The sequence below is a fragment of the Cetorhinus maximus genome, chromosome 8 (genome assembly GCF_964194155.1).
Source record: "Cetorhinus maximus chromosome 8, sCetMax3.hap1.1, whole genome shotgun sequence".
Taxonomy (NCBI): domain Eukaryota; kingdom Metazoa; phylum Chordata; class Chondrichthyes; order Lamniformes; family Cetorhinidae; genus Cetorhinus; species Cetorhinus maximus.
Window position 1 is genome coordinate 29,906,480 of NC_135886.1, and position 21,948 is coordinate 29,928,427.

A 21,948-nucleotide genomic window follows, 5' to 3' on the forward strand; every position below is an offset into this window, starting at 1 on the left:
TGGGAGGGTCAGAATCCATAAGGGGTCCTGGGTGGGGTTCAAAGACCCGGGGGAGAAGGTATTGAAGGCTCAAGGGCATTCGGAGGCCTGGATGGGGGGAATGGGGGAGGGGGGGTTTACACAAAGAAATCCATTTTTTAAGTGGATTGTCTTTAACATTTAGATTGAAATTGGATACCCAAAACCTAGTTTTTAAAATAGAGAAATTTATTCCCTACCAACTTAAGTTTTATTGATACTTTAACATTAGCTGAAGTTTTCAATTATCTCCTCTCATCATAAAATGGCAGAACGTAAGGTGTAATTCCACCCTACGGTGTGCACTGTCCAATCTGGACTTGACAATAAGTGGGAGCACTAAGCTCTTCTTCCTTCTGGAGTACAATGATGTCCATTGTAGCATCAGTAAAGACAAAAAGGATTGCAGTAGCAGGGTGTGTTGGAGATTAGAGGTGAGAGAATATGAGAGAAAATTATACCATCCCTGTATATGGATAAAACTGTTTTAAAAGTCAACTACTTTTGAAATGGTTTTTAACGATATTGGATTATAGTGACAGTTGTGGGCCAAACTTTAGAGGCAAGTAGTTTTCCTGGTGGTAGTATTCATGATATAGTTTGGCTTCAGTTGTTTAACCTTCATTTGTGGGATATTATTAGAAAAGCATTTACACAAAAAAGGACCTGCGTATAAACTAAACTTAAGAAAATTGTAAGACAATAATTTATTACTTTGCTAGTGGCAGGTCAGTGCCAACCTGTGAAATTTAAAATCAACACATCATTAAGAGTTCTGGTTGAAAACAATGTCAAATAAAAGTTGTTAATCTGTAAAGTAAATGACACAACTGTCTTGAAAGCTGAATTTTATTTAGAGATTAACAGAAAGTGAACAGTTTCAATAAGGTGCAAGTGTTTTTACTATAATTAAAGGTGGAATCTAGTCATACACTAGCTCTAAGCTGATGCTGACGATGTAGATTTAGTTTTCTGACAGGAACTTTGCAAAGGAATTATATTCTCATCATAAACATCCCATTCATGAAGAGTCAGGGATCCTTAGAGAAACAATAGGCAAATTGTGAATGTTCCAGTATTTAATAGTTATGATGATAGTAGATGCCTAGGAGCAGGAATCTCCATCTCAGTAAGGGAATTATACATTATAGATATGGCAAACACAAGTATTTGTGTAAATGTTGGGATTTTTTTCCATAGCAAATATTTCTGTAAAGAGAAAATATTTTGAATGATTTGATTCAAATCCATGTATGAATATAGGTAACATAGAACAGACTAATGATTTTGTGAACTTGAAATCATACTCTTCAGCTTTTCTTTGTCGATCAAATGACAGTTTCCTCTCTTTCCTGAATATAGTAACTTCTTATGGTTCCTGATGCATTGACACCTTACAGTACTTCCTCCAACTGGTTATTATTTGTGAACCCTGACAGTGAATGCCAGCATACCACTCTACCTTTGGGGTATAACAGCGGGAACAGCCTTTCTCTATCAATACGCCACATTACCTTGGCAACCTCTATTATGCCACCTCTGATCCTTCTTTGTTTCAAGGAGAACAGTCCTAACCTATACAGTCTCTCTCCATAACTGAAGTTCCTGGTACCATCCTGGTAAACCTCCTCCGTACTCTTTCTTAAGTATTTACATTGTTCCTGAAGTGTGATGCCAGAATTGATTACAATACTCCCACTGAGGCCTAATCAGTGATTTATAAAGTTCTATAAATACCTCTTCTAGTGAGCAGAATGAGAGTACTATTTTTCTTTTCTCCTCTCCCCTTCTTCTTCCAATCCACCGACACTGAATCTAATTAAAGAGATTCTACCATTGATCACTGAACCTTTTTAACTCAACAAAGTATCATGATTAAATTTAGAATCTTTCTAGGCTGTAGGATATCATTACTTTGTGAATAAATTCATTAACCAATTTGGGGGCACAAGTACATTTACTGTGAGCTGGATTTTACGGCTGCAAATCAGGCAGGCCACCCTCTGCGAACATAAAATACAGCGTGATGACGTCGGGTTGGCAATACAATGTCATCATGCCAGTCTCACAAATTACAGAAGGTGAGTGGGTGCTGAAATCAGAAGGCCACTGCCATTTTGCAATTAAAAACAAAAAGCTAAAAGCTACTGCGGATGCTGGAAATCCAAAACAAAAACAGAATTACCTGGAAAAACTCAGCAGGTCTGGCAGCATCGGTGGAGAAGAAAACAGTTGACGTTTCGAGTCCTCATGACCCTTCGGCAGAACTGAAGTATAGTTAGGAGAAAGGTGAAATATAAGCTGGTCTAAGGTGGGGGGCGGGGGGAGAGAGAAGTTGAAGGGGGGGTGGTTGTGGGGATAAGCAAGCAGTGATAGGAGCAGATAATCAAAAGATGTCACAGACAAAAGGATCAAAGAGGTGTCGAAGGTGGTGATATTATCTAAGAAAAGTGCTAATTAGCACTTTTCTTAGATAATATCACCACCTTCAACACTTCTTTGATCCTTTTGTCTTAGCTAATTAGCACTTTTCTTAGATAATATCACCACCTTCAACACCTCTTTGATCCTTTTGTCTGTGACATCTTTTGATTATCTGCTCCTATCACTGCTAATTAGCACTTTCCTTAGATAATATCACCACCTTCAACACCTCTTTGATCCTTTTGTCTGTGACATCTTTTGATTATCTGCTCCTATCACTGCTAATTAGCACTTTCCTTAGATAATATCACCACCTTCAACACCTCTTTGATCCTTTTGTCTGTGACATCTTTTGATTATCTGCTCCTATCACTGCTAATTAGCACTTTCCTTAGATAATATCACCACCTTCAACACCTCTTTGATCCTTTTGTCTGTGACATCTTTTGATTATCTGCTCCTATCACTGCTTGCTTATCCCCACAACCACCCCACCTCAACTTCTCTCTCCCCCCGCCCCCCACCTTAGACCAGCTTATATTTCACCTCTCTCCTAACTATACTTCAGTTCTGCCGAAGGGTCATGAGGACTCGAAACGTCAACTGTTTTCTTCTCCGCCGATGCTGCCAGACCTGCTCAGTTTTTCCAGGTAATTCTGTTTTTGCCATTTTGAAATTACCAATTTATGAGCCATCAAGCTTGTCAGGGAGCCACTTGAATGCAAGCTTCTGTTGCCTGCTGCATTATTTGCACACTGGATGAGAAAGGTTAGGGAGTGCTTTATGGCAGGTATGACGAGGTGGCACAAGGGCAGAGAAATAGGCCTGCCACCTGGACCATGGCTGCATATAGCAGCAGATTCGGGTGAAGGTGGCAGCACCTGTATGACTTTTTAGTTCACTTATTGACTTTGTTGAGCCTTCTGTAACAAATAAAGCCAGATTCAGAGAGCAGGCGGGCCTTTAAATTTGTAGCCGTGGTTGACTTCCTGCTCACGTCATAAACCCTCCGCCACATGATATCCCAGCCTAGACTGTCAATAAGGTGCAGAGCCCCCCCTCCACCCCTCCCCCATCACACCGCTAATTGGTCGCCTTTCCGCTGGGCGGATGCTAATTGCCCATCCACGCTTGATTCGGCGATCTGAAATGATGGGATCGAAAGCAAGTGGGCCACTCAGTTTCCATTCTGCCTCCGTCTCCCTGCCAAAAGTCGTAAAATCCTGCCCTGTGGATCCGTATTGTGGACCCATATACTTGATGACACATTTACCATAGAGTGGTTTGAAATACCAATGATATTCTAATATTGTATTTAATAAAAAAATATAATCATTTGCCATGCAACTTTGAACCATCAGTTAAGATTAAGCTATTCAATTTCCAAACTGTTTCTGTCTTGAGGCATTTTAGCTTATGGTTACAACTGAACTCCCCCATCCATGTAATTGATTTGATTTCAGCACCAGACCAATTGACAGAAAACTAAGCTAGAAGATAATACAATAGGAAATAAGAAAAATCTGTCGACCTCAATTCATTTTAATCTACATAACTGGTACTTTCGTGCAGTCTCATATGAGATACAAATTCAGGTTTCCAGGTGAAAGTAATTCTAAATTGCACATATTTTTGTGCTATAGTTCTGATCATGCCTACCATTCCTGTGTTCAGTGACCTACACTGGCTCCCAGTCAAACTATGTCTTAATTTAAAAATTCTCTTAGTTGTTTTCAAATTCTTCCATGGCCTCACCCCTCCCTATCTCTGTAATCTCCTCCAGCTCCACCCCTCCGAGATGTTGTGGCTCATTTAATTATGGCCTTGCCCCCTCCCTATCTCTGTAATCTACTCCAGCCCCACAACCCTACAAGTTATCTTGCTTATCTAATAATGACTTCACCCCACCTCCCCCGCATCCCCACCCCCCACCCCCCACCCCCACGCCCCGCTCTCTGTAACATCCTCCGCCTCTGCAACCCTGCAAGATAACTATGATCATCTAATTCTGGCCTCTTGAGCATTTTAATCGACCGCTGAATCCACCACTGAATTCCGAGGTGCAGAGGGATCGAGGCGTTCTCGTGCATGAGTCACAAAAAGTTAGTATGCTGATACAGCATGTAATCAAGAAGGCTAATGGAATGCTATCCTTTATTACGAGAGGGATTGAATATAAAAGTAAGGATGTTATGCTTCAGTTATACAGGACATTGGTGAGACCGCACTTTGAATACTGTGTGCAGTTTTGGTCTCCTTATTTAAGGAAGGATGTAAAGGCATTGGAGGCAGTTCAGAGGAGGTTTACTAGATTGACACCTGGAATAAGTGGGTTGTCTTATGAGGAAAGGTTGGACAGACTGGGCTTGCTTCCACTGTTGTTTAAAAGAGTGAGGGGTGACTCGATTGGAGTATATAAGATCCTGAATATTCTTGACAAGGTGGACATGGAAAGAATGTTTCCTCTCGTGGCTGAGTCCAGAATTAGGGGCACTGTTTTAAAATTAGGGGTTGGCTTTAGAGGACAGAGATGAGGAGAAACTTTTTCTCTCTGAAGGTTGTGGAACTCTCTGCCTCAGAAGGTGGTGGAGGTGGGGGTCACTGAATATTTTTAAGGCAGAGGCAGATAGATTCTTGTTAGGCAAGGGAATAAAGGTTATCGGGGATAGATGGGAATATGGAACTTGAAACTCAAACAGATCAGCCATGATCTTATTGAATGGCGGAGCAGGCTCGAGGGGCCGATAGGCCTACTTCTGCTCCTATTTCATATGTTTGTATGGCCATGCCTTCAGTTGCTAAGGGCTTAAGCTCTGGAATTTCCTCCCTACATCTCTCTGCCTTTCTACCTCACTTCCTCCATCAAGGCGTTCCTTAAAATCTACATTTTTGATCCAGCTTTTGCTCTTCTGATCTAATATCTCTTTATGTTGCTCAGTGGCGTATTTTGGTTTATACTATTCCTGTAGAGCCTTGGAATGTTTTATTGGCCTGAATTTTACCTTTGGCTGGCACGCGGGATTGGCAGGCCCGGGAGCAGTTGGGAAATGGGCCCCCGACTGCAATCGGCCCCCGGCTGTGATTTCACACTGGCTGGCCAATTAACGACCAGCCAGCGTGAAACACATGCTGAAAAGTTCAGCGCTGCCGGGGTGGGGGTAGGAAGAGGGCGGCGATGATGTTTCTGTGGGCACAGGTGAGCGCTGAGAGGAAGCTCCCTGAAGGCAGACAGCTGCCTCAGGGAGCTGCAGACCTGAAAAAGCTATAAAGGTCTAAAAAGCTGCAAAACATTGTCCATGCATCACAATCAATCACCTGAAAATATAGCTGATAAAAGTGCTGTCCACAAGTATTTATTTTTATTTTATTTCATAATGGAAATTTCATCCCGCCCTTGGATGAGGTTTGATGAAAAATGCAAAGGCTGCCTGGCTGATTCGCCCGTCCACCAACCGTAAGGCTGGATGGGCCTCGAAAAATCGGAGACAATTGCATCGTTAATGGGCTTAATTGCCCTTTTAATTGTCAGTGGGCGCTTCCAACTTTTGCGCGTGCCCGCCGAGTGAAATATCGCGCAAGTGCACAATGAGGTCAGGACAATCACCCAATGTCTTCTCATGCGATTTTACGCCCAATCGAGTTGGGTGCCTGCCCGCCTGTGGGGCGTAAAAATTCAACCTATTATGTCAGAGGTGCTATATAAATATAAACCATTGTTGTTGTTGATGGCACAGTACAATACATTGGATTCCAGAACATAAAATGTATAAAACTAACACGGGTTAAATTGGATAACCAAATGTTAATGGATTAAAATTAGGTGTGAGGTTCACAGTACGTGATTAACCTGTGTTCATTAATTGTGTTGCATTGTGTATGCTAAATTTATTTTGCCTGCAATTTTAAATTATTGGTGCATGCAGTCCCTGCTGTTCGTAGGCTGCATACATTGGCAGAGGGCCTGATATGCAGGTGGCTACCTAAAGGCAACCTGCACTCTTAAAGAGGATGAAGATTTTGGTTGCAAGGAATGGTTTCAGTTTTCTGAAAAGTGAACTCGAACTGTGATACTTTGAGGAATGGCTCAACATGTTAGAATGAGCACCAAGGTTTTCTGCCAATGCACTGGAGGCCACGGTGCATGACATGGAGAGAAGGAGGAGACATCCTGTACCAGTAGGAGTTAGGAGGTCCTTCAAACACATGCTCAAGATGCAGAGAGAAGGGGTATCGGCAGAGATCAGTGCCAGGAGTGTTACTTCAAGAACATGGAAGGTATCTACATACCCAATCCTTGTTCTCACTTCTCTCTCTCATGCCACATTCTCTTCTGACTCACAAGCTGGAGATGGTATAATTATACATTTCTTACCTTCCCCTCTCTCCTCATCCCAATCCAACCCTTATCCCTTTTTCATTTCACATACCAAGAACTGGAATCTCGCCAGAGGAAGCAGAAGACAATGCAGATGAAGAGACACTATCACTTGATTTTCCACTCGCAGCCACCAACTCAGAGATTATGCCACATGGCGAAGCATGCAGCTTACTACCACAAATTTTTCAACCTACTCTGCTGAGTGCTGCAGGGTTTCAGAATGGTTCTTCTAAGGTCCTTGTGACAGTATGACTCTCATTGTAGACCTGCTGTGCACCTCTGTGCGAATTCTGGACCAAAGCGATGGCCAATGTCATGAGTGGATGATCCTTGTTCCCATTAGCCAGCTGTGGTAAACTGAGGGCTAATACACCTTTAAGAGACTGTGAGCAGATTGATCACGTGACTGTAAGACCCAACAGCTGTGTAGCACGGGCTGCCATGTTAATGTTAGTCTCGAGTAGGGTCTGGTTGGTGAAGCACACATCATGTCAGTGTTCTGTTGTTTGTGTAAATAAATAGTATGTGCTTCATTTCATATTGGTCTCTGCGTCTACGGTATATTGTAATTGACTCACCTGCCAACAGAGAAGTGTGCAAAATGACCCATAGTCAAAACATAACACCAGCCTTTGACTTGTCATGGTGACTCATATACAGGTGGTACATGGGACTGCAGCAGAATGAAGGAATCATGAGTGCTGCCAGGATGATGGCATTCATCTACATCATCCACATGGTGCACTGGCTGTGGTAGTGCACCAGATGTACATTGAAGGAACAGAATGTCTTTTGGTTCATGAAAATGGCTGAATTCACACAAAGTACACACAAGACAATGCACATGCAGTCAATGGCACCCTTGGGAAGCCTGAAGCTTGTGTAAACCTCTGTTCTCACTCTGCCTGCTTGTTTCTGTCAAGAGGATAATAAGATTAAACAGCTTTTCTATACAAAGAGAGTCTCAGTGATGTCTCTTATGCAACAGCACACTATGAGATGTTGCTTATATCTCCAGCAGCAGCCAGGAAGGAACAAGATGCATATAAGTTAAAATCCACAGTCACCTCGACAGTCACAAGCAATGCAGTCCTTCTCCTACTTTAAGGTTGCAATGTACCTGCAGCAATTGGAATAATTTAGGCACAACCTATTTTCTGAACTGAAGATGTCTCTAGCTTTGGTCCTTGCTGAAATTGAGTTAAGAAAATTGCTTCCAAAAGACAGTTGGCAGATATTGGCTGGGATTTTCCAGCCCCATCGTGGGTGGGGACCTGCCGCGGGCGAGGCGGTGTCCCAGCCAGAAGTCCATTGACTTGCAGCAGGACCAGAAGATTGTGGTGGTGGGAGGGTGTGGAGAGTCGGGCCCATTGCCTCATGCTGAGAGCCCTCCTTCCCTTCTCCTCCTTGCTCTTCTAGCAGCTTGTTCTACTCTGTGGAACCTCATTTTCCTAGTCATACTCAATTCCCAGAGGAAACCCTGCCATACCACCCATGAGCAACTTTTTTTAGCATGAACTTCTTTAAATGAACAGAAAAATAATTCAATACTAGCCAGATCACTTCTTGTAAACAATTTAAATTTAGGCAAGTATAGAAAAGTTCCACAAACAGATACAATTGCAATGCAGCCAAAAGAAATAATTTAGCAACTAACTCGTTAAGTAGTTCATGATCCCTTTAAATAATGCTCCTGGAGGTCCTTCATTCCATTTAAAGTCACGTTCAACTGTGCGAGGATAAGACAGGGTGTTGGGTGGAGTGAGCAATTGAAAAACGACAGTTGTCTCATCAAACCAGTGTTGCACACTAATTTGTGTCATGATCTATCTGCTCTGCATGCTTCTGGCGGTCGTTAGCATGCACATAAAACCCTTCACCAAGCTGCCATCCTGTGTAATTCCTATAAGAACATAAGAAACAAGAGCAGGAGTAGACCATACGGCTTGTCGAGCCTGCACCACCATTCAATACAATCATGGCTGATCTTCTATCTCAACTCCACTTTCCTGCCCACCCCCCATTTCCCTTGATTCCCTGAGAAATTAAAAATCTATTGATCTCAGTCCTGAACATATTCAACAAAATATGTGCGTGCATCTCAGAGCCCATTTTCTAGTGTTAGGTGGCACGTAGCACCTAAACAAAACAGATGTTTCACAGTCCAGTTGAACCCCCATACATATGCTGGGTCTTGTGTATCTATTTTATTTCTCTCATAATACTTGCTATTTCCTTTGCTAATATCATTTATACAATCTAACTATTTCCTGTTCACCACTTAAGTAATTTATAAGTCTTATTGTCTTTCTCTTTGTGTGTATGTATGTGAGAGTGTGTGTGTGTGAGTTGTTTTCCCTGTCTCTCCTATGTTCTGGCTATTCTTAAATGCCAATCATTGGCAATATCAAAGAGTTCACACCTGAAATATTAACTTGTCTGTTCCTTCTACAGACATTGCCTAATATTGCTAAGCATATCTAGAACATTCAAGCACTGCTTCAGATTTCCAGCATCTGCAGTTTCTTTGCTTTCCATATTTCAATCCTTCTTTGCGTGGGTTGAAAGTTATTTTTTCATTATGACAGTACTGGTAAAGACAATTATAGTGAATTGAGTACATATCCTAGGGTGAGTCTTCAATGCAGTCAGCATAGTGATGTGATATCTTTTGAAATGTTTTGAGGCCCCTTATGCTTGTTCAGGTGGAAAGAAGAGATTCTCTGCCACTGTTTGAAGAAGAGCAGGGTTGATCTCCTGGTGCCCTGACCATTATTTATCCTCCAGCTACCACCATCAGAAAGATTATTAACAGGTTTCATTTATTGTATGTTGGGGGCTTTTCATGAATTAGTGGGCTGTTTTGACTACATAACAGTGGCTGCCCTTCAAAAGTAATTAATTGTCTGAGGGCGTAAAGGCAATATAAATTCATTCTTCTTTCTTTAAGTGATGCATTTTTCTTTGTGTGTTTGTCAATTTGCTCAAAATCTTCTCCTAAGAATGCCCCTTCAGGAGCTATTGGTTAGATAATGTTTAATTTTTATTTAATTCCTTCTGTAACACTAAATCAGTAAAGGAATTTTCATTTTTAATATTGTCATGAGGACATGCTTAATGTCAAAAAATGATTTTTAATCCACTGGCTGGAAACCTCACTTGAACTTCTAAAAACAGACTTTTTTAAAAACACAGACTAAGGGTGACTTGAGATCACAGTCAATGATGGCTACCCCAGTTTGAATTACTATACATTCTAATTCATTGGAATGTAGACAGTTTGTCTGCAAAATCCATCAAGGACAATGACTTCAGGGGAGTGTGATGGACTCACATCTCCTGTCTCATTAGCAAGGTATCTTTGGCAATCACCTGAGGTATTCAATTATTGGAGATGGACCATTAACACTAATCATTTGGACAATGGGACCCTGACTAAGATAACTTTCCAGACATGAGCTAATCAAGTGACCCTTAGAATACACAGACATTGACTTTATTTGGATGCCCCTTGCAGATGGAAAGGGAAGGTCACATGGCAAGCTAAACTCAGCAGTACTCCGGACAAGCAGCTTAGAGGGAAGACCCAAGTTGGGCCCTTTCTGCCTCCCTCTCTCTCCAACTCACGTGGCAAGCTTTGAGCCCTGTTTGCTTACCGTGAGCATCCAGGATGACCCTGCTGCAAACAGAGACTCCTTACAAGAAATTCAGCTCAGCACAACCTTTTCCAGGAGAACAACCAAATCAGCCAGCTACACCTTTAAATCAGAAACATCGGAACCAGCAAAGTAAAGTCTGAAGTTAGCTGAGTCACCAAACTACAAACTGTATATTCATTTTTTTAATGCACATTAATTTTGCCAGTCTATCCTTCCTCACGTGTGTGTGAACTTTGTGTGTGTGTGTGAAAGTCGGGGCATATCTTATTATTTTGCTTAGATCAGTTTAAATACAATAAAGCTAACCTCTTTTTTTGTTAAACTCAAGAAAACCTGTCCAATTGATTCTTTCATGATCACAGCACATGAACAGTTAGGTCTTCATTGAATTGGCAAATTTTCAAACAAAAAACCTGTTGCAGTCAAATGAGGAGAGGGAAAAGTGGGGAGTCATTCAACCCCTCCTCACCTTATCATACCAGAAATTTGGGGGCTAGTCCAGGATCAAACCCCAGACAATGAGAAATTGGAAGCGAGATGTAATTTAAAAACTTCAGTCCAGGTTTTCTTGTGGTTTGCAGTGCTAGAGTACTAAAAAATGTGCACATTCAAAGCCAATGCCTTCCTAGAACAGACTGAGTTAATTTGGGACATTTTAAAAGCCCTATCCTAAGAAGAGATAAGGAACACAACTGTTAACAGGATCTAAGCAGATTGGTGAAGTGAAAACTAAGACACAGAGCTTTTCCTTATTGAGAGAGCTTATTGACTTTGCTCAGTCTGTTAGCTCTTCTCACACACGACCAGTATCCCAGCTGTCCTCTACTTATATGCACTTAGAGTACTTAATTAAACAATGCCCTTCACCTGTGTAACTTAACAATATAATTAACATATTATTAACAATAGCTAGGTATTTAAATATAAAACTCCACACAAAAAACTAAGAACTCCAAAATCCTAAAAATTGTGGCCAAAGAATTTGAAATTGAACTTGAATAAAATGGAGTAAGGTGTAGAATCTGAAACAGATAGGCTTACATTAGCAAGGATACATCTGGGACAGTAGAGACTATAGCTAGAATTCCAAGAAAGGGAAAGAGAGAGAGAGAAAAGAGAAGAAAGAGAGAGAGAGAAAAGAGAGAAGGGAAAAAGTAGAAAGAGAATTCAAAAAGAGGAAAGGGAGAAAGCCCAAGCTTTCCAGAGAGAGAAACAAAAATGGGAATTAAGGCAGCTGGACTGAGTAGGGAAAGATTCACTGTACCTAGTGAACGCACTGCTAGTGAGGGAACTGTCCCTAGCTCAGAACCAAGTGCTGAGCTATTAAAGTTCTCCCAATTTATACCAAGGTTTGATGAGTGAAGCATTTTTCATCTCATATTTGAAAAGGTTGCAAAACAGCGAAGTGGCCAGTGGAGGACTGGACCCTGCTACTGCAAAGCAAATTAACAGGAAAGACCCATGAGGTTTATTTCCTATTTTCCAGGAAGATTCTGTCAAGCTATGAGATAACCAAAAATATCATCCCTAGTTTGGGGTCGTACCAGAAGTATACCTCCAAAAATCTCAAGCTCTTCGAAAACAGCCCAAACAAACTTATATCCAGTTCAAATTGAATTGAACTTTTTAAAACAGACTTTTTAAAAAAAACACAGACTAAAGGTGGCTTGAGATCACAGCTGAAGATGGCTACCCCGATTTGCATTACTGTGCATTCCACATTCCAGTTCATTGGTATGGAGACAGTCTGCAAAACCCCATGCAGGACAATGACTTCAGGGGAGTGTGAAGGAATCACAGCTCCTATCTCATTAGGAAGGCATCAATGGCAGTCACCTGCAGTATTCAACTATTGGACGTCAGCCATTAACACTAATCACTTGAACAATGGGACCCTGGCTAAGATAGCTTTTCAGACATGAGCTAATCAAGTGACCCTTGGAATACACGGACAATGGCTTTATTTAGATCCTCCTGGCAGTTGGAGAAGGAAGGTCACTTAGCAAGCTAATCCTTCGTATGTTATAAGTGCATGTTTTCTCAGCAGAACTCAAGACAAGCAGCTTAGAGAGAAGACCCAAGTTGGGCTCCTGCCTCCCTCTCTCTCCAACCCACCTGGCAAGCTTTGAGCTGTGTTTGCTGACTGTTGAGCATCCAAGATGCTCCTGCTGCAAACAGGGACTTCTTAAGAGAAATTCAGCTCAGCTCAGTTGTCTCCAGAAGAACAGCCAAATCAGCTGGCTACAACTTTAAATCAGAAACATCGGGATCATCGAAGAAAAGTTATAAACCAGCCGAGTCACCGAACTACAAACTGCATATTCCTTTTCACCTTTTTATGGTCTGTAACTTGGCCAACCTATTTTTCCCCACTCTGCAATCTGAAATTGTGTGTCTGTGTGAACTTCGAGAGTATGTTTGTGTGTGTGTTAAAGTCAGAGCGTATTTTATTATTTTACTTAGTTCGGTTTAAGTATAATGAAGCTGACCTCTTTCTTTGTTAAGCTCAAGAAACCTGTCCAATTGGCTCTTTTATGACCACAGCATGTGAACAGTTAAATAATCATTTAATTGGCAAGTATATCCCTTTCAATCAAAAAACCTTTTGAGGTCAAACAAGGAGAGGGAAAAAATGGGAGCCACTTGTACCCTCCTCATCTGATCGTAACAATATTTATTGGTCCACTCAAACTAAATGTGATAAAATAAATTTTATACAAAAACTGTAACAGTCTCATGTTAAGACTTCCTTCATATTTAATGATTTTATTGAAATATATAACAGCCAATGTTCAATAGTAAATGCTTTTTTATGTCTGAATAAAACTGATTTTCTACTGCAGGATATGCCTGGGCTGGTAATAAGGAGGTGTTAAAGAAAGCTGATGAAACCCAGCTAGATGGCAATACTGAGCTCATTAGGCCCAAAAAATTGAATAATCCTGTGAAAGATTCTAAGAGTTATCGAGATCTCCATCGTGAATTAGTGTTAATCCACAAGAGGTGAGTTGCAGCATACAGAATGATTTTCAAAATGAATCTCCTTTTCGAAGTTGTAAACTTTACTTTTGCTCTGAAGATTTTTTCCAGTTAAGCGTCAAGATGATCAGAGCTGGCAGTGTCAATTGGCCCCTGCCACAAATTCCACACCATTACCATTGATTTCATCTCCTTTTCTGGTCACTGTTACAGATTGAATCAGACTTAATGCAACCTTGGCCCAGACTTCCGGTCTCTGAGAGTCATACCCCGGAAGATGTGCTGGGGAAACCCCCTAAATCCCAACAGAAAGATTCCATGGGAATTGCCTGGGAAGTTCCAACTTCTGTTGGGCAATTCCCCGGCATCTGGAACCCTCCGAAACTCTGAGTTAAAGTCGGAGGCTCCAGAAGGTTCCGACTCACTTGTCAGAATAGTTGCCCAGCAAAATTTAGAAGGATTTAAAGCTGTCCTAATTCCTGGGTAACTATGCTACTGATCCCACCAACTCCCCACAGGACTCCCCGACTACCATCCTCACCCCCCTCCCGACTACACCTCCCACTCCCTGACTACCCCTCACCTGTTACCTGTCCACCCTGTCCCCGACTACCCCCACTCCCCCCTCACCGCTGAGCACCTGCCCATAAGGGAGACTAACATGGTGGACATGATATTAGAAGAAATAAACAAAAAGAGTTATAAAGACAGTTAAGATAGAAAGGAGGAAGGTAATGGATAAACTAATCAAACTTAGAAGGGGATAAAAGCCCTGGTCTGGATGGAAAGCATTCACACATATTAAAATAAGATAGGGAAGAAACATCAGAGGCACTGTCACTGATATATAACAATTCATCAGAGAAAAAGAATAGTGCAAGAGGACAGATGGACAGCCAATCCTAATTCTATATTTAAAGGGAAGATAGAACAAATAAAGGGAACAAAAGATCAATTAGCTAAGGTCAGTGGTAGGAAAGATAATAGAATCTTTACTCAAAAGATACAATAGAAAAACATCCTAAAATTGGAAATATAATAAAGAGTCGTCAGCACAGATTTCAAAAGGAAAGGTCTTGCTTGACCAACTGTATTGAATTCTTTGAAGAAGTAGCAGAAAAAGTCAGTAAGGGTAACGCAGTAGATGTAATATAATTGGATTATCAAAAGGCCTTGAGTAAGTTACCACATAGTCAATTCATGACTAAGGCCAAGGACTAAGGACTAAAGCATGGGGAGTCCACTGTTGGGACACTATTGTTTACAACTCATATTGACAATTCGGATTCCAGAATCAGAAATACAATTTCTAAATTTGCAGGTGATACCAAATTGGGGGGTGTAGTTGATACAAATGAAGAATGTGACAAAATATAAGAATAGCAATAACAAATTATATTTTTGTAGCACCTTTAACATAATAAACATCCCAAGGCACTTCACTGGAGTATATAAAACAAAATATGACATCAAGCCATATAAGGAGATATTAGCTCACGTGTTCAAAGAGGTAGGTTTTAAGCAGTGTCTTAAAAGAGGAAAATGAGTTAGAGAGCTAGAGAGGTTTATGTCATATAAAGGGTTAACAGATGGGATATGCTAATGCAGGACATAGATAATATACCACTGACCTCAATCATGTGTTAGACTCAAGAGAGAGAGAGGCTGGAACATCATGCCTAGGAGCAACATGCCTACTCTGTAGCCTGTTTAGATGTAGTATTAATAGACAAGTATTAAACAGATACCAGGATATGACTACAGTCTGTCTACTAACCAAATACAACGTCCAGTGTCCACAGATAGAAGGACCATCTCAGAACAGTGTAGAGAGGATATTTGAGAGTTTAGGGCTTAAGCAACCAATGATAGAGCCTCTGATGTAAATGTTAGTTGTTGCAATATTAAACTCCAACTAAATTCAGGAATTGAAAAAAGATGACCACAAATCTGTAATTATCACTGTACTTTAGACAGCTCCGAGCAGCAAACTTTTGCAGAACAGCCTGGTGAGCCATCTGTTTGGATTTTTTTGTACAAAGTTTTAGGTGGCTTTTAAAAGTCTGCTATGCATGTAAAGGTTTAAATGCAAGCAACCACTGAAGAATGCAGCTAGATAAAGATTTAAGGTTGCTGGTGCAATTCCACAGGAAGGACCCATTGCCATGGCAACATGACAGTTTGCTTAGGCATTTATATTCCCTGCCAAAAGGGTCATTGGTCACCACTGATCTATATAAATAATATAATTCTTGCAAAATGGAGTTGCTAATCAAGCATAAAAATTGAATTGCGGTAAAAGTACTCCTTGGAAACATAATGACAGTGGTGGAATGTGGTGATTAATTGCATGACAACAGTGCTTATCTAAACGATCATCTGGTACAACTGGGTGCAGCTCCTCTTTTGTTTTAGTGAATCATCTATGAGGAATAAAATAAACTTATAATATGCAAGAGCTTTATTAATGCACTGTGCTGCTAGACGAGCATGAAATATGTATTCATTCTATATTAATGCTTACCAGTTAAATGTCCTTCTCAACAAAACAGCTTTAATTTGTAACTTAAGTTTGAATTAACAACTTCAATTTAGACCTTTAAGGGACCATTGACATAGAAAAAACTGTAAAAGAAAGTCCAGAATTAGACAATCTCATCCTTTTCCTTCTCTTAGAGGTTTTGTGTTACAGAATAAGCCTGAACTTCAACAGGTGATGGAACAAAGAAAACATGACTTATTAAGAGAGCAGGAAAAAGCCGAACAACCAAAAACTGATTTTGAAGAGGAGCTTAAGAAAAGATACCAGAAACTTCAACAGGTGTGCTTTGACACTTTGCACCATTTCTCAAAATCTGATATTAATCCAGCATCAACTACCACAGTTTCTACAAGTGTTGCCCAATAGAAATCGCTGACAGCCAATAATGCGGCTGTGATGACACAGTTTTAAGCATATGCACGAACTTTGGTAGAAAACATCTTGTGTGCACTCAGGCAAAACAGATAAATGTACTTCACATGTGTAAACCCAATTAACTAACATCAACCCACCACTCACTAACCAATGCAGTAACAACAATCAAAACAAAACACACATTCTCTGCTTACCATTCTACCAACAAATGCATAATAACGTTAAGGTACACAGGGTCAAGATTCCTCTTGCTTCCATTCATTATTTCACTGCAATCCAGGTGGAATCAGCTGGATCAGCACAAAAGATTGTGGAATTTTAAACCTGAGTTTTGTCCAAAATCACTTACATCATGTTTTCTACAGTCTTTCATGTTACTTCAAAAATCAATCATCTGAATTAGGCTCCATCCACTTGACTGGTCAAAATTACAAGATCCACCAATTGTGCTGGTTTAGGAAGACTCCTCAAACTGTGCTCACTTTCATTGGTGCAAAGGCACTAGTAGGTAGGTTATAAAAGTCTTTTACATATCAAACAATCTTTAATTTACCACAGTGTGCATAATTAAATTTTATATTTGCTGTTATGTAAATTATTTTGAATGGAAACTTGAAGCATAACCTCACCAGCACAATTTCAAGTACCCATTCCTGATTTTGCTCAAAGCCAAAACTCTACCTTTACATTCCTATGTCATGCAAATATGACAATTGAGATAAAGGCCTGGATTTTTGCCAATTCGGGCAGACGTGGGAGCCCTTTAAAAATGGCGGGTGGGACGTGATTCTGGGATTCCCACCCCATTCTTGTTTCTGGCTATTTTCGCTGGTATGGAATAAGGGTGTGGTTAGCCAGCCCACATAGAGCGCTCACGCTTGTGGAGAGCTCCATTGCGAGGGTGGGCATTTAACATCCCCTGAAATTTTTATTGAGCTAGGCCCTTTTGGTAAGTATACGTGATTCACAGCCTCTTAGAGGAGCCATGAATCACAGGGGAACTCCAGTCCTAAATGGGGAACCGAAACAAAACAGTCACCTGCTCCTGGAATTCCTTCATTGACAGGCTTTGAAGTACACAAAAAAATCTGTCTTTTCAGTTTCAAAAGTTAGATGCTATACTATAAGGTAGATATGTTTTCACTGCAGTGATTGATTATAGCGCTCTGTCCTGCAAAGGTAAGTTGACCATTACAATTGTAAGGGTTCCCATTTGGAAAAGAGCTCTTACGTATTCAAAACTGAAGAAAGCACTGTTTGGGATCTCCATTGCAATAATCTGAAGTGATTTATTTGCCCAGAGCCCTTTAAAAGTGGAAAATAAACATCAGCAGCTGTCTGTTAGACAGGCCGTCTGGTGTAGCTTAGAAAAAACTTAGACATCTGTTTTTGCAATTTCAATTGGCTCCATTGTCTGTGAGCTGGAATGATTTGCTATGACAACTGAGCCCATTATGAATGTTTGGCTGGAGGGGGCAAGGATGGGGCATAGGGGAGGTGAGGGTTTGAGGGCCTGACATTCATCATGGAAACTGGACCAATCTCCCAGTAAATGGATGAGGGGTTTGTAGCCTGCCAATCTGGTCGTCTGCCTGTCTCTGTTGCCATATTTGGACTGCCTCTGGAGGTGGGGGGCCCGGTTCCATCCCACCCATGCCCCCTCGGAATAAAAGTATGGCTTTGGGTCCTCTTAAAGGAGACGAGTCTGTCAGGTTAGTAAGTTTCCCAACTTGATCTTCTGCTCCTCCATGAAAATCAAGCCCAACATGTTCAATGAAGGTGTGTCTGTTACTCATTTTTATTTATTAATCAACGATACAATTAACCACATGTGGGTTCCCAATTAGTCATGCATGCCTAGTGTCTAACATATTTGACATGACTGGTCTACAAGATATTTCTTGTAAGAGTTCTCTGTCTGTATTGTTGTATGTTTCTCGTGTGCCTTCAACATTGCTCACTAAATCCATGCCATGTGACCATGTAGCCACCATAAGATCCTGAGACCCACCTCCCCATTTAAATAATTTGTTTTTTTAGCATTCTTTGTTTTCAATTGGTTTTAGCATTCCTTTGATAATTTTCTCCCACCTGGCCAGGCCCAAGCATGTTCCTGTCTGCCTGACTCAAATCTCCTCTCCCTCCTGCCCCAAGTGCAGCTGTTCAGCTTCTTTCCTTAGCCAAACCCACACATCCCTGCCCCACCCTTTCAAAACCGAATGCAGCTTTGGGGTGGGAAACATGAACATTACTGCCATGAAATTAGGCTCTTTGAATATTAGCTGATGTACCTATGTGAAATTTTTGCTGCTTTTTAACGAAGGCATGAAATCAGGGTCAAAAACATTCATGCAAATATATTAGCCTCTCCATATGGTGGTCAAAACTTAATTTCAAGTCATAAGAGAAGTGGATTTACAGGACAATAGAAAGCAAGAAGAAAGAGGGCCAAAGTAATTAAAATTAGGGAAAAAATGGAAGAATGATGAATCTGTGAACTGGTGCACCATGATGGATAAAATACATGGTATTACAGCTGCGAGACACATGGATGAGGAGGAAAAACCTACACAGAGGGGGATTGATTCGGAGGCATTCAAATGCAGGAATGATAAGCAAATAGTCTTGTACCATGGCAGGAGAAACAGCTAGCCAAAAATGGAAAGAAAAATAAAATAGCATGTGGAGGATGCAAAGAAGTGGAGAGTATGAGACAAGCAGTCAAAATAGGAGAGAGGGAGATGGGCAGTGGAAGATCCTAAGATATGCAAATATTGATGGACAAGCAGGGGGGAAGTTGCATCGCACATACACTGTGCACGCATACTTTTCTTTTTCTGAGCAATGCCACAAGGGAACAATTTTGATCAGCATCCAGAAGCCTATAAGGGCCATACTGAATTAATGGAATTTTCACTGTTTTTCTGCTTTTGTAATTGAAATTGTGAAAGCAGATGAAGTAGAATATATGACTTAAAGGAAAGGACTGGATGGATTGAATGAACTTTTCCCCTTTTGCACTTTGTTCTTTTACCCCAAGACTTGCATGAGTTTTGCAAAAAAGTTCAAAGGATATTTTTGAGTGTTCTCAGATGAAAGTAATTTAAAAATTGCTCTAATACTTAATATGTACAAGTACATTTTAAAATAAAATCAGAAAGTGCTGGAAATACTTTGACCTTGAGCTAAAAGCTCCCAGAAGGATAAATGTCATGTTAATGCAATGTTACATTCTCCCAACTAACTAGTCAGATCCACGAACTGTATAGTTTATCATATTCCAAGACCTTGCACCTTTTGGCACTGGAGGAATTGTAGGTTACCTTATGTACAATGTTGTTTTAAATTAAGTTCTGCATAGAAGAGGCAAAAGCGTACAAAGCGCAAGTTATCCAGAAATCAGTCCAATACTCAGGACTAGACAGTGTTTGGCAGAGTTGTGATTCTTGCATACTACAGGAGTTCACATGTTGTTGGAATTCAATTCATTCACTTGAGTCTCATGGGAGGTGGCATCACTGAACAGATGGTGGAGGTTCCAGGAGACTCACATCCAGGAGAACAGTGGTAGTTTTGATTGGCTGTTCAGGTATCCACTTCCTGACCAAGCTGTAGAAGGGTCAGACATTAAGTTTTTGGCTTCCTGATGAATTGGAAAAGTAGGGAGTTGGCAGAGATTTGGAATTTCAATCAGTCAGGGAAGCAGAGAATTCCCCTCTTAAAGTTAGAGCCAATCAACTTGATGAAGATGGACTTGTAAAATGAAGTTTGGCCTTAAGGGTCTAAGTTTGCATAATTTATTTAGACTGGATTTATTTATACTAGAAGTAACAGGGAATAGATTGAATTTCCCTGAAAGCTGTATTCTGGTCATTCCTGTATTGCATTTAAAATAATTCAGCTGCTTAGCTTACAATGGGCTTTATTAAAATGTTTATCAGATTACCATCTGGAAGACATGGGCAAGTTGGTATTCATCCAGCAGTGGGTGGGGTCTTGCCGGACAGGAAGCCCGAAAAGCAAACCCTGTTGTGTTTGATTATGGGTATCTGGAGGGGTTCCCATGTTCAAAGATACTCAAGTGCCTGATGAAGGGACCCAGCATCGGGAAGGAGGGTGCTACTGAGAGCCACCCCCTGCATTTGCTGCCCAATGCCCTCCCCATCCCTCCCCCATGACCCCACCCAGCGATCCTCTTCCACCATAATTCACCTGTGCCTGGGTCTATGGCAATCCTTGGCCTCAGGTGGATGTAGTACTGGCAGCAGCCACAACCTTCCTGGTGGCATTGTCAATCAATGAAGAGCTTCTGACATCTGATTGGCTGGCAGTTTCTAGCAAGCAGGACCTCTGACCCCAGGGTTTCGATATCACAGGGAAGGCCTGCTGCTACCCAGTTAAGTACCTGACTGGCATTTAATGCGGCAGACTTTCACTAAAGGAGGCAATGCGGGGCTCTTGCCAATTCTCCAGCTGGTGCGCAAGACCCCCGTTGCCTCCATTAAATACCACCGATAGTTTAATTTTTTTTTGTTCATGATACCTTGGAAGAGGTTAATAGTATCTTTGTAAAAGTCAAAGCATTAACCCTGAAATGAGCCTTGTTAGTGACAATAAGACAAGGAAGCAATCGTTTTCAGCTTTCAGTTAAGGTGTCAGATATGAAAGGCTGTGATTTAATGTCAAGGTTGAGATTTTGGTAACGAGCCATTTGTACTGTCATAATTTACAATGTCTGAGCCCTGTACACTCTTTGAACTCATTCGCGTAATTCTCATTAGCACGTGGCATTGGGAGAAATCATGAGATGACTACTTTTGAGGTCTTGTTTTTTATAGCGTTTTCCGTACTCCTCAAATTCTGGCTGAAGGACTTCAGTACTTTTTCCAGCTATGTCATTGGTTCCAACACGCATCACTACTTCTGGCTGTTCCCTTACAGAATATCCTGCAACCACTTGTTGACATCCTTTACGCTGGTATCCGGGAGCCAACATTCCATTGGGGAATCACATTAGTGGCTAAAGAAACATCTGTTTATGCCCTTAATTATTGAATCCCCTATGACGACTGCATTTCTACTCATTTTCTCCTGTGTGCAGTGAAACCTCCTGTGGTCCCAGGGGTTTGATTCTTGCTGCATTCCTCCAAGGAATCATCACCCTCCCTGGTTTTCAAAACAGAAAAATGATTAACATTAAAAATGCCACTGCCTTGGCGGATTCCTGCACCTCAGAATTTGCCTCAGAATTCTCCATGTATTTTGAATTCTTCTTAGGTTTTGTATGAGGAAATATATCCTAATTTCAGATGTGCTTCCTCAGAGAAAAGCAGGATTTGACACAAGTTTTGATGTAAACCCACAAGTCATGAGTCCTAGATGAGAATTCTTAACGAACAAATTAGACACCAAGATGTATCTCTCTATAGGTTGAAATACATTATTTTTTTAAATCACTGAAGGAATCTGTGTTAAGGACAAAAATGGGTTGGCTAATTCTTCATCTATTTAAATTTAGATGACAGGTATGTGAAAAATTCCTTTCCTACTTTAGTGATAATGCACTCAGATTT

General features: G+C 40.9%; 2 protein-coding genes across 6 annotated transcripts in view; one reads left to right on the forward strand and one right to left on the reverse strand.

Annotated features, from left to right (window-relative positions):
* Nucleotides 1-21,948, reverse strand: part of LOC144683536 (peptidase inhibitor 16-like) — a 697,419-nt gene that overhangs the window by 177,238 nt on the left and 498,233 nt on the right. The window lies entirely within an intron of this gene.
* LOC144683537 (protein FAM107B-like) overlaps nt 1-21,948 on the forward strand; it is a 153,153-nt gene that overhangs the window by 126,817 nt on the left and 4,388 nt on the right. For all 5 annotated transcript variants that reach the window (XM_078546635.1, XM_078546634.1, XM_078546631.1 and 2 more), the window contains 2 exons: nt 13,323-13,482; nt 16,135-16,279. In XM_078546635.1, the coding sequence (XP_078402761.1) occupies nt 13,323-13,482; nt 16,135-16,279 (305 nt within the window). The remainder of the gene's footprint in view (nt 1-13,322; nt 13,483-16,134; nt 16,280-21,948) is intronic.